At 36.2% G+C, this 12,057-nt stretch overlaps 1 protein-coding gene across 14 annotated transcripts in view; it reads left to right on the forward strand.

Annotated features, from left to right (window-relative positions):
* Window positions 1–599: 599 nt before the first annotated feature.
* The window catches only part of ZNF711 (zinc finger protein 711), a 28,055-nt gene continuing 16,597 nt past the window's right edge, over window positions 600–12,057 (forward strand). For 2 of the 14 annotated variants that reach the window (XM_058291179.1, XM_058291185.1), the window contains exons 1-5: window positions 609–965; window positions 1,205–1,397; window positions 2,655–2,783; window positions 3,711–3,971; window positions 4,346–4,450. In XM_058291179.1, the coding sequence (XP_058147162.1) occupies window positions 4,420–4,450 (31 nt within the window). In that variant the 5' untranslated portion in view covers window positions 609–965; window positions 1,205–1,397; window positions 2,655–2,783; window positions 3,711–3,971; window positions 4,346–4,419. Of the gene's footprint in view, window positions 966–1,204; window positions 1,398–2,654; window positions 4,451–12,057 lie in introns of all 14 variants that reach the window. The other 12 variants (XM_004466509.5, XM_071213379.1, XM_058291180.2 and 9 more) reach the window with 9 other exon arrangements.

Consider the following 12,057-nt stretch of genomic DNA (forward strand, 5'->3'; position numbering starts at 1 on the left):
CGAACCCTTTCTCTGCTTAAATACTGCTATTGGTTCCAAATGCTTAGGGTATTAACCTAAAATAACACAATATACGACCCTTTGCAAATGCAATCTAGTCACCACCTATTTTTTGGCGACATCTCATCACTCTTTTTCCCACCACTCGCCCACTGAATTTCTCACTGTTCTCCTACCTAAGTGCAGGCACAAGCTGTGAGTGACTCATTCAAGTGATATTTAGTGTTCACTTCATTTTGATCCTTTGACATCTGCACTATGTCCACCTTTCCCTACCATGTCTTTCTTCACTATCCTTTCCTTTCTTCATCGAATTGCCTACTATTACGAAATATAAAGGAAGGAATGAAGGGAAGGAAATAGGGAAACTGCAAAATATATAGGTTTTACTGTGCGGGAGTAATAACTCTTAAATCCAATCCTTCAAAAATCCTGGAGGATAGGGCCGATGATTTTTTAACGACGTACAACACGTATTAGAGGTTCAGTGAGAGGTCATTAAGTCACTGATTCCCTCCCCCACCCCCTTTCCTCTCCGTTGGGAAACATGGAAAAGCGAAAATCTTCCCACGAAAACTCCTCAGGGACACGCCAATATCTGGGCTTGCGCACTGGGGCTCGACCCATAGTGCAGCCGCCACTGCAAGTCCGCGGGTCTCCGAGCATACATCTAGGCGGGACTTCAGGGTCTCCGACTCAAGCTGGTGCGCGCTGCCCCTCTCGGCCCCCTACCCTGCAGCGAGGGTAGCGTGACGTAATGCAACCTCAGCGTGTCAGCGGCGATGTAAACCAGGACGAGGCAGCGCAGCGCACCTCCCATACGCAGAGTAGCTTGTGATTGGTCCAAGCTTCAGGACCTCGGAAACCCGAATGTGAGGACCTTACGACTACACAGCTGCCGCCCTCCGCAGAAATCCAGAGCGCGGTCAGAGTCCAATTGGCGGCGGCGGCGGCGGCGGCAGCGGGTAAGGAGACTCATGAGGAAAAACTGGAGGGGCTTTGTCCATTGCGCTCAATGTCTCCTGTGAGGGGAGGAGAGGCTGGTACCCTCCGTGTAGTGTAGGGCGAGGGGAACAATGGAAGGGGCGTCTAGTCCCCAAGCTTTCCTTCCTCCTCAGGCAGACAGGTTTTATTCCCAGCCGCAACGTGCGGCTGGTTGAATTGAAAGAACTGTTTTCCCTCAGACAACCTCTTCTTCCCCTAGGCCAGACCCCGGGGAGTGAGAACCGTCTTTGAGACCGTCGGTGGTTTAGGGTGACGAGAAAATGGCGGAAAACAAAACCATGAAGTGAAGAATGCGGCGTCCCCTGACATTTTCTATGGCGATACCCCCCTCCCAATATTCCTTACACTTGCGCGCCCCCCACCTCACCACCGCGCTCCGCCTGCGGCTAATGGTAACCTTTGGAATGTGCAAGGGATAGCGGTATTTGCGAGGCTGGCAAACGAATCTGGCATTTTAGGGAATAGGGAGCCCTCAGAGCCTGAGGGGCCGTGTGCGGCAATTGTCTCCACTAAAACACCACCATTTTGGTTCCCAGTTGTCTCCCATATAGCGGGCAGAGGGAGTGGGAGGAGGATGTGGGCTTGGGCAGCCCTGCCTGAGTAGCAGCAGTAGCGACCTTTGCACCAAGTGAATGGGGGCGGGAAGGGCTATTCTTGTCTTTTCGGTCTCTTCGTCTTCGTGGTGAAGGTTCCGTTGTTCTGTTTAAGATCCAATCAAATGGATAATATATGAGAGAACACGTGTGTGCGTTCTGCTCGAAATAACTGAAACTTGGCATGGTCGTGGGAAGGGGAGACTTATGCGGGAAGAGAGCTGCATCCAAAACTGCAATACTGCTACTTGCCAGGGCTCCTTTGTCTCCTACCTCTGCAAATACTACTTTAGCCTTCTCTTGTTCTGCCGCCTTCTGTTTTCTTTATTACCCCTCACCTCGTTTATATCACTGAGAAGCTAGATCTTTAGTGAACTGTTTGGAGGAGATAACTGAGAGTAAAATATTCTTTATAAAAATGTTCTGCTTTCCATACATTGATGGAAAGATGTTTACTTGAAGTGTGCTTGGTGGGTTACCTACACTCAATAAGGATGTGATAACCCTTGAGAATCCTGAGAAGACAACCTATCTCTCTATTATTGAATACTTACCACATTGCTGATCTCATACCTCATTTCTTACTATTGAGTTTATTGAAACTTTCTCTATGTGAAAAAAGTGCTCTAATTTGTTTATTTGGTATTCATATAGTGTGATACTTCCTCATAATCGTTAATACTATATATAATAGTTTTCTTACTTCATTGAGCACTAGTGCAGAGTTTTTCTGTACGGATTTGAAAAGGATAAAGCTTGCCCTTGGTTTTCTTTCACTTACCAAAATAAATTGTTGCTAGTGATTTTTAAAATGTGCTTTAGAAAAGATTTTTGTTTAATCAGGTGGTTGAATTCTAAGTGTAGTAACGTTGCTTATGTTTTAATAGGTAGTTGTAGTAGGACATTACTGGAATTCTTTTCATTACTTTTTAGATTAGCACAGGTGTGGACATATGAACCCTACCCAACCTGTAAAGAAAAACATTTTTCAGTTGTGTAAGGGATTTGGTTTAAAGTGTTTTCAAATATCTAATATTGAATGTATTTTTACAATAGGTAAAGAGAACGGTTTTCCCAATGAAAATAACATAGCTCAGAAGGAAAAATAACAAAAAGAAATTGCTGCAGATTTTATTTTATGATATATAAGAAAACCTACAATTGCTTCAAGACGCTGGTATTAAGGTGATTAACAAACTACTTAATGTTTTAGCTTATTTAACAATTATATAAACTTAAGTTTTAAAAATATTTTAATGACATTTGTAATTATTCTTTTAATTATGTGATAAAGGAAACATTACTCTAAAGTTAAAATAGTACACAGTTTTTAAATGTTAAAAATAACTCCTTATGGCATTTTAATTTATCTGAGTGAACACACAGGCAGTTTATTGTCAACTCTCTTGGTCTCTCTTGGCCTCATTTTATATAATAGCAAAGCAGAAAACTATGTGACATTTGAAAAAGATAAAATACAGCTAAGAATTGATAAGGCATTTGTAATTTTGCTCAGACATAGATAAAACAATTTTGACCGAATTGTTTAATACATAGAAATGTCATCTATTGCTGTAGCATATTTATGTACACAACTCATAATTTTAGGTGTTACCCTGTGAGACTTTCCTTCCTTATATACCTATAGAACTTTAAGGCAAGTAAAAAAACGTAGTGATCTCTCTGTACTTAAAAGAATAGATTTTTAATTTGCTTTACATCACAGCTTTCTAAAACAATGATGCAACCTCATCTTTTGTGCCCAATTTATTAAACATTCTAACTGAAAATGAGATAAATGCCTTATAAAATAGAGTCTTCTTGGTTGATTTGCTTAGAATCTTATCCTTGATGGGGGAATATATGTATGTAATTGTAAGAAACAGACTGAATGACAACATCTGGCTTTATCTTCCATAGTTTCTGATGATCTTAAATACAGGATAAGTCCTTTGAAATGAAATTGTTTGAACCCTTGCTTTCAAAACTAGTATGAATCTAACATGACGTTATTAATCATTAATGAAAAAATCAGTTGTACAAGTAAATATGGTGCAAGAAACAATTTGCTGAATGTTCATATGTCATTGATTTTATCTTTACCATATTTAGGAAGCAGTCATGTTTCATGAGTCCTCAAACCGTGAGACAAGAGAATGTAGTTGAGTGAGGCCAGAAGTCTTTACTGGTTCAAAGAAACTCCAGGGAAACTGGTATAGAACATTTTACATTATAAGTAGAACCCCAGGAGCCAGAGGTGAATACAAATTTATCTGCAGAGCTCGGCTGCAGGGCTGATCTGGGTCTGGAAGAAATGGATGAGAGCCACTGGATGAAATTCACTAATACTAGACACCTGAGTCCTCTAGTAATGTATAAATATCCCAACTATTGTCTGTTGTCATCTTGTTCTTTTTCTTCTTTTTCTTCCCTTCTTTCATAGCCATTCTTTTAAGTGGAACCTCAGTGTTGCAGTTTTGTTCCTTTCCTTGCTTCTGTCACTTCCCTATGGCTGATCATCCTTCTGTGTCTTATTCTCCAGCATCTTTGGTTTACTTCCACCTGGCCATTCTTTTATTTTGGTTGTCACATAAAACATCTAACCAGGGTTTTTGTTTGTTTTGTTTTCCTGTGTCATGAAATTTGTATACTTGGCTGAGAGACATTTTGAATTGCATTTTTTCCTCAAAACAACTGACTTTTACTTAAATGTTGTTAAACTATTTTAAAAACCATTTCTTTTACAGATAATTGTGAATGAACTTTGCTAAGTGTGGATTCAGGTGGTGGAAGTCTTGGATTGCACACATCAGAATCTAGAATGGCCCATACCATGATTATGCAGGATTTTGGTAAAGCATTTTCTTCATTGTTGTTGTTTTTTCTTTTGGTTTTAAAAGTCAAAACATACTAAAAATCAAAACTAAATTGAGGAAGGGGAGAAGCTTTAGAATGAAAACTTGTACTTTTATTATAAATATACATTTGTAGAGCTTATCTGTTTGTAGACTAATAAACATCATTCTAATTTTGTGGGGCAAATAAGGCAAGAAACCTTGGGATGGAGTGGTAATATGTTATTGGAAATGAGAAGGTCAATTTTCATAATTAACTGCATAATTATAACACATTCTGATAGTATTTATCAGTTTTTGCAGGTAAAAATATTAAATTGGCCTCCTAAAATATATTTTAAGTTCTATTGTTAATAAAGTTAGAAAAGGAAGTGCTTCTATCAATCAAAGAAATTAGATGCTTAGGTGAATTAGATGATAGGAAAATTCATACACTCAGCGAATGACTATATTCTCATGACAATATCCCCAGAAAGTCATTACCAGTAACATACATTTTTTATTTTTAAAAAGAAGAGACTTCCCATTATTGTGGCCATGTTTTTCAGTAGCCTTTTAATAGTAGTCATTTTAATGAAGATGCTAAAACTCCATTGACAGTCAACAAAGAATTGAATTTGGGCAGGATTTGTCTGAATTTTAAAGGAGATAGAGGTATCTGAAGTCTAAGAAGCAGAGTGGCATGATTAAAATTAAAGATAAGATTGGAGTGAAGGCAGACAAGACAAATGGTAAATTAGGATAAAAAGTAAACAGGAAGCAGGAGGTGTATACTTGTTGAAGCTGAAATTATGCATAAGGAACTAGAACTAGTGATGCTTTGCTCAATTAAGAAAATGCTGTTATTGATTGAGGATAATGTGGTTGAATATATCTTTTTGTTCCCTTTTGCAATGCCCACTGTAAAGAGAATTAAAGAACTGGATTCTTGTCTTGGGCCAGTACTATTAACTGTCTGTGTAAAGTTGGGCAAATTACCTAACTCACTTTTATAATGGAGCTCTTAGACTAGATAATATTTAAGGTCCCTCCCAGTTCTATGATTTGACATTTCTGTCTGATGAATAAAGATGGGTAGATCAAGATTTAATATGGTGAGGGTGGAGATCAATGTGCAGTTAATTGAACCCTTGCTTTCAAATGTACCGTGAATCTAGCATAAATTTACTAATCATTAATGAAAAAATCAGTTGCACATTTATAAGTAAATGATTGATATGGCACAAGAAACAATTTGTTGAATATTTATATGTGATTCATTTTATCTGTACCATATTTAGGAAGCAGTCATGAGAAAGGAATCATTTAGGAAGCAGTCCATGAGAAAGGAATCATGGATTTATTCTCATTAAGGATTTGATTTTGGATGATTTTAGGTAAAAAATATAGGAAGAAATTCTAGAGGAAGGACACAGAACTGAATAGTAAGAGCTAGATTACAGGTGACTTTATGAATTCTTAGAAAGAGCCTTGATAGTTTTCAGAATACTGGAACACTTGAACGTCAGTATGGTAATAAATTTTGGTTGAAATGTCAACTTTAATATTTTTACCTTATAAGGTAGAAATTTTTGAAGTGGAAGGAATACAGTATTTCCTGCATTTAATACAAAATATTACCTAGGCGGTAGCATTTTATAGAGTTTAGAGCCCCCTTCACTCCTGAAGAAATTGTCACTTAGCACCTGCGTGTAATCCCTTTCAAAAGATGACAAATTGTCTGATTGGTATTGGTGAACATTTACTTGGTGTTCCTCTTACCTTATTTTCCACTGTTCTTCCTCAACATCTTGAGGTCTAATTAATCCCTTGGTACATTAATACTTCATTTTCTTTTAGTTGCTGGTCAAGTTAAATTTGCATTTTGAAATATTTATTTATATTCTTTTTATTTCTTTACTTTTCACTAAGATATAATTCACTCATTTTAAAGTGTGCAATTCAGTGTTATTTAGTATAATCAGTGTAGTACAACTACTATCACTACCTAATTTTAGATTATTTCTTCATCCTAAAAGAAACCTTATATCCATTAGCAGTCACTCCCAGTTGTTCCCTACCCCAGCCCTAGGCAACCACTTTTCTACGTTCTGTCTCTATGGATTGGCCTATTCTGAACATCTTATATAAGTAGAATCATGTGATAGTGGCTCTTTGTGTCTGACTTCTTTCACTTAGCATGATTTCATGGCTCATTCATGTTGTAGCATGTATCAGAATTTCATTATTTTTATTATAGAATAATAATCCGTTGTGTGGACATATCACATTTATTTATTCATCAGTTAAGGGAGGTTTGAGTTGAAATATTTTTAATGCATTAAACAATTTTGTGTTTGACCTAAAGCTTTGCATCTTTGTCTGGGATATGAGTGCATTTGTGGCATGTGGTGAAATGCAAAGGGCTACCTGAAGCCAAGGGATAAACAACACATCTTCTTGAAGTCTCTTTCAATTTCAATTGAAAATACAATGTGTACATACTGATATTATCTGTGTACAATTTATATACATATCCACATGTATACTCACATAGATATGTTATGGGGTAAAAAAGAAAATTTTCATTCAATGCTCCCTATCTTTTCAGGAGTAATAAAAGAGAAAAATTCAAGAACTACTAACTTAAGGTTTCCAAATTTTTTGTTGGTATTTTCATAATAACATTTAATGCCCTTTCTAAAATGAATTCAATAGAGTAAATAAATTTATTCCAGAAAAAAGTTTAGAGCCGTGAGGTTTTTTTTTGGTTATACAGCTATTAATAATTAAACTGCCCTGTAGTATCTTGAGCTTACCAGTTCTTTGAAGATTGCTTCTTTTTTTAAATCCATTTTTATGCCTTTATAAACTTAGATATACAAATTGATGGCAACTAAATACATTTTGGTAAGATTATTTTGCTGAATTTCCAGTTAGATCAGGAATGGCTAATATGGGTAATGTTCATTCATTTATTTTGTGTGTGTGTGTGTGTGTTTGTGTGTGTGTTAATGTATTGTATTTCTTTTCTCTTTATATTTTTAATGTTACATTAAAAAAAATATGAGGTCGGCATATAACCCTCACCCCACTCCTCCCACATCAACAACCTCTTTCATCATTGTGGCACATTCATTGCATTTGGGAATTTTTTTGGAGCACTGCTACACCACATGGATAATGGTTTACGTTGTAGTTTACACTCTCCCCCAGTCCACCCAGTGGACCATGGCAGAACACAATGTCCAGCATCTGTCCCTGCAGTACCACCCAGGACAATTCCAAGTCCTGAAAATGCCCCCACATCATATATCTTCTTCCCTCTCCCTACCCTCATCAGCTACCTTGGCCACTTTCTCTACATCAGTGCTACAATTTTTCCTTGGTTGTAATAGATTCTGAACTCTTAGAATGCAGGAATGCTCTATCTTTCTTATTTCATACATAGGTGTTTTCATTTTTTGTATGATAATTTTAGGAAATGCAAAGATGTCAAACAGATCTATATGTAAAGGGATCTTAATTGGGAGAACTTTTGACAATGGAAATGTAGCCCTGGTAACTTAGGTTGCTTATGAATTCAGCACTCCCTTGTGCTTAGTTCTCCCCCCCAACCCATTAAACTTTCAAAGTTCTAAAGTTTAGTTAGAAATTAAATACGTAATATCTAAATTTCTGTTAGCATCAAAACTTATTTTCAACCCATAGAATAATGGTATTTAAAAGCATACAGAGTTTCACATCCACAGGTAGACCTAGCGAAGTGAGTACAGTGTGTGGTACAGGATCTCTAAATTGTACAAGGTTCTTGACTGGGTGTAAAGTATACCTATATAGGCAATCTGAGAAATGATTAATTCAGAAATTCATTAGAACAATTTATTTTGAATAATATCTGAGATTGAAAAATTTACAGCAGTTAAGGTATGTAATAACTTTGTTGGTGTCTGGGTATAATATTTGCACTCTTATGTCCAACTATAAATCTATGTTACTTCAGGATTTAAGTACCTAAACAGCCTTGGATAGTGGCCCAAGACAGACCCAATAAATTCCAAATTTTATGTTGTCTTTCTGGTGGAGTTCTAGGTATTCACATTTAATGAAATAACTTTAGTAAAATGGGAAATGCTTAACATGGAGATTTGCTTCTTACTGTTATCTGATTATTTAATTGATTTCACAGTTTTAAAATTAATTTTTCTTGTATTTTCTTATGATAGTGGGAAAATTTAATGCCATGTAATGCTGTTTATTAAAGGCTTTAAAATTTTAAGGGGTGACTGTGTGATAGACTTTTAAAAATTCTTTTCCTCAAACTGTTCTTCTACTAGTGCCTTACTTGGTTGGTTAACTCTTATAAAAATTATTCTAGTGGAAATAAATTCTATTCTCCTTTAGGCAGTTAGGAAAAAAAAACCATCATGGAGTCAAACTGCTGGTTCAGTTCCTAATCTGGACAAGCTATTTAAATTCTCTAAACCACAGATCTTTCATATTTAAAATGGAGATAATAGCACCCACCTTATAGGGTGGTTGTGAGGATTAAATAAGATAAAGTATGTAAATGAACTAGTAAGTTGCTTCGTACATAGTGCTCAATAAGTATAAGTAGTATACAGCTAAATAAATGACTTTGTTTAGAAAATTAATGGACTCTAACAAACAAACTGATAAAGAGCAAATTTTACTAGGAGATATCTTGGATCTTGGTCTGAGTAACCTGCTAGTACTCTATTAGTGGGGGTCTCCTCAGTTCTTGTTCTAGGATCCTTGAGATCATTTTGTTCAATGTGAACAAGCAATTTATTTTTGGCTAGATCTGATTGATTTTGACCTGTAAGCTCCTACTAGAATAGGGGCTAGGTATAAATATTAACTATAATCCATGGTTAGTAGCAGTGCTTCAATGTGTTCATCAATTGTAACAAACATTTCACACTAAAGAAGTATGTTGTTAATGTGGAAAGTTTGGGAGTCATAGGAATTAGGGCATAAATGAATCCCCTGTATTTTTAATGTAACATGTAATCTAAATATCTTTTAAAAATGTTTAAAAAAAGACCACTTATTTTATTATCTTAGGATACTCCCAACCAGGATAATCAGAACCCAGACCAGCACTAGAGTTATTGTATCCTTCTATCCTTCCCTACTGTCTTAGTTTGCCAGGCTGCTATGACAAATGTTACACAATGAATTGGCTTAAACAACAGGAATTTATTGTCTCATGGTTTTGGAGGCTAGAAATTAATCATCAAGGTATTGGCAAGGCTTGCTTTCTCACGGAGTCTGTAGTGTTCCAACAGTCCTCCATTGCATGATGATCTTTCTCTCTTGATGCCTGTTCCTCTGATTTCTGCTAACTTCTGGCTTTTACGTCTATGTTCAATTTCCTTTGGTAATAAGGACTTCAGCCATAATGGATTAAGGCCTGCTTTCATTCATTTTGGGAACACCGTAATTAATGATAACATAATGGTGGTCCTGTTTACAAATGGGTTCTCACTCACAGAACTGGGGTTTAAGACTTGACCAAGTCTTTTGCTGGGAACATTCAATCCACATCATCTAGGATCTACACTCAGGAACCAAACTAATCTCCAGCAGTGCTCCAAAGTAAATGGAATTTCATATATTTTAAATCTTTGAAATATGGAAAGATATTATAAAATTATAATTTGTTTATTGTTTATACAGGTAGAATTCTAATAAAGTGAATTTTACAGGCTTAATATTTTAATTTCTCTTTGCCAGTCTGGTTGAATGCTAAATTTTAGACCTGCCCCCCACCAGAGTTCCAGAACTTGGGCTGTATATTTTTGGAGTAATTGGTAGTTTAGATGAGAGAGTTAGAGACTGATGAGAAGGTTACAATAGGCTTGAAAGGAAGATAATCCCCAAATTTCTCCCTCGCTATTGATGGGTTAGGGTATTGATAGTGTTTGCATGTTTCTGTCCTAACTTGTTAACAAACTTCCATAATAAATTGTTTAATAATAGTGAATATTGTATAGCAAATGGTACTTTTTCAGGCACTACTTTATAGAAAGTGGTCTTTTTGTGGAAAAGGCTTTGTACTGGATTATTTCCTATGGAGAATTTGTTACAACTATGTCCACAAACTATCTTAGCTGGCTTACAGTGCTACCTCAGGAAGATAGAACTTACCAGAATTCCCTATAAAGAGATTTTTACACTAATACAATATTTATAAGACAGGGGGAATTGATGTTTCCCAGGCTGCTTAAGAAAAAAACATTGTTTAAATTTTGATTCCTGTGTATTTACTGACTTAGAATTTGACATAATTTAGAGTCCATGTATATGATCATGTAGTAAAAGCAAATATTAGTCCAAAATGAATAGGTCTTATTTTTCAAATCAACGTTGGAAAGATGTTTTCAATTTCTGGGTGTAGCAATTCTTATAAATTAAAGAAGTTCAGGAATTTTCATGTTTATAATACATATTTTATAATGTATTAAGCTTAGACTATTTTACAAACTTCATTTAACATATTAGTACTTTTTAATGTTTGTCTTTTTTTAGTTAAGATTTTTTTCCTTCTTTATTTTGTTTTGAATGTTACATTAAAAAAATATGAGGTCCCCATATACCCCTCACCCCACTCCTCCCACATCAACAACCTCTTTCATCATCGTGGCACATTCACTGCAATTGGTGAATACATTTTGGAGCACTACTGCACCACATGGATAGTAGTTTACATTGTAGTTTACACTCTCACCCAGTCCACCCAGTGGGCCATGGCAGGACCTACGATGTCCAGCATCTGTCCCTACAGTACCACCCAGGACAATTCCAAGTCCTGAAAATGCCCCCACATCATTTCTCTTCTTTCTCCCTACCCTCAGCAGCTACCGTGATCACTTTCTCCACATCAATGCTACAATTTCTTTCATTACTAATCACAACAGTTCCATAAGAGAATATCAATAAGTCCACACTAATCCGTACTCTAATCCTCCATCCTGTGGACCCTGGGATGGTGATGTCCACTCCACCTCTATATCAAGAGGTGGCTTAGATTCCACATGGATGATGGATGCAGTTCTCCTGCTTGCAGTTGTAGGCACTCTTGGCTCCCTGGTGTGGTGGTTGACCTTCACCTCCCTGTTAGCTGGCCAGATTTGAAGCAATTTTAGGCTTACAGGAAGTTGAAAATGTAGAGAACCATGTACACTTCACTTACCTTCCCCCAATTGAGATATTGTATATACCTGTAATATGATTTTAATACCAGTAAATTGATGTTGGTATGTTACTGTTAACTAGACTACAGACCTCATTATTTTTCACCATTAATGTACATTCGTTTATGTGTGTATGTATGGAGTTCTATGCAATTTTATCCCATGAATAAATTGTTGTTAACAATACCACAATCAAGGTACAGAATATTCCATTTTCATAATATGCTTTCTTCATATATTCACTCACTTACCTGGCCTCAGCAACCACTAGTCTTTTCCTTCCTAGATTCTTGTCAATTTGAGAATATATATAAATGATTCGATTTATATGTTATACATTATTGTAATGTTTGGTGATTGACATTTTTCACCCAGCGTTATTCTCTGGAGATTCATCCAGGATGT

This window comes from Dasypus novemcinctus, chromosome X (assembly GCF_030445035.2).
Source record: "Dasypus novemcinctus isolate mDasNov1 chromosome X, mDasNov1.1.hap2, whole genome shotgun sequence".
Lineage (NCBI taxonomy): Eukaryota > Metazoa > Chordata > Mammalia > Cingulata > Dasypodidae > Dasypus > Dasypus novemcinctus.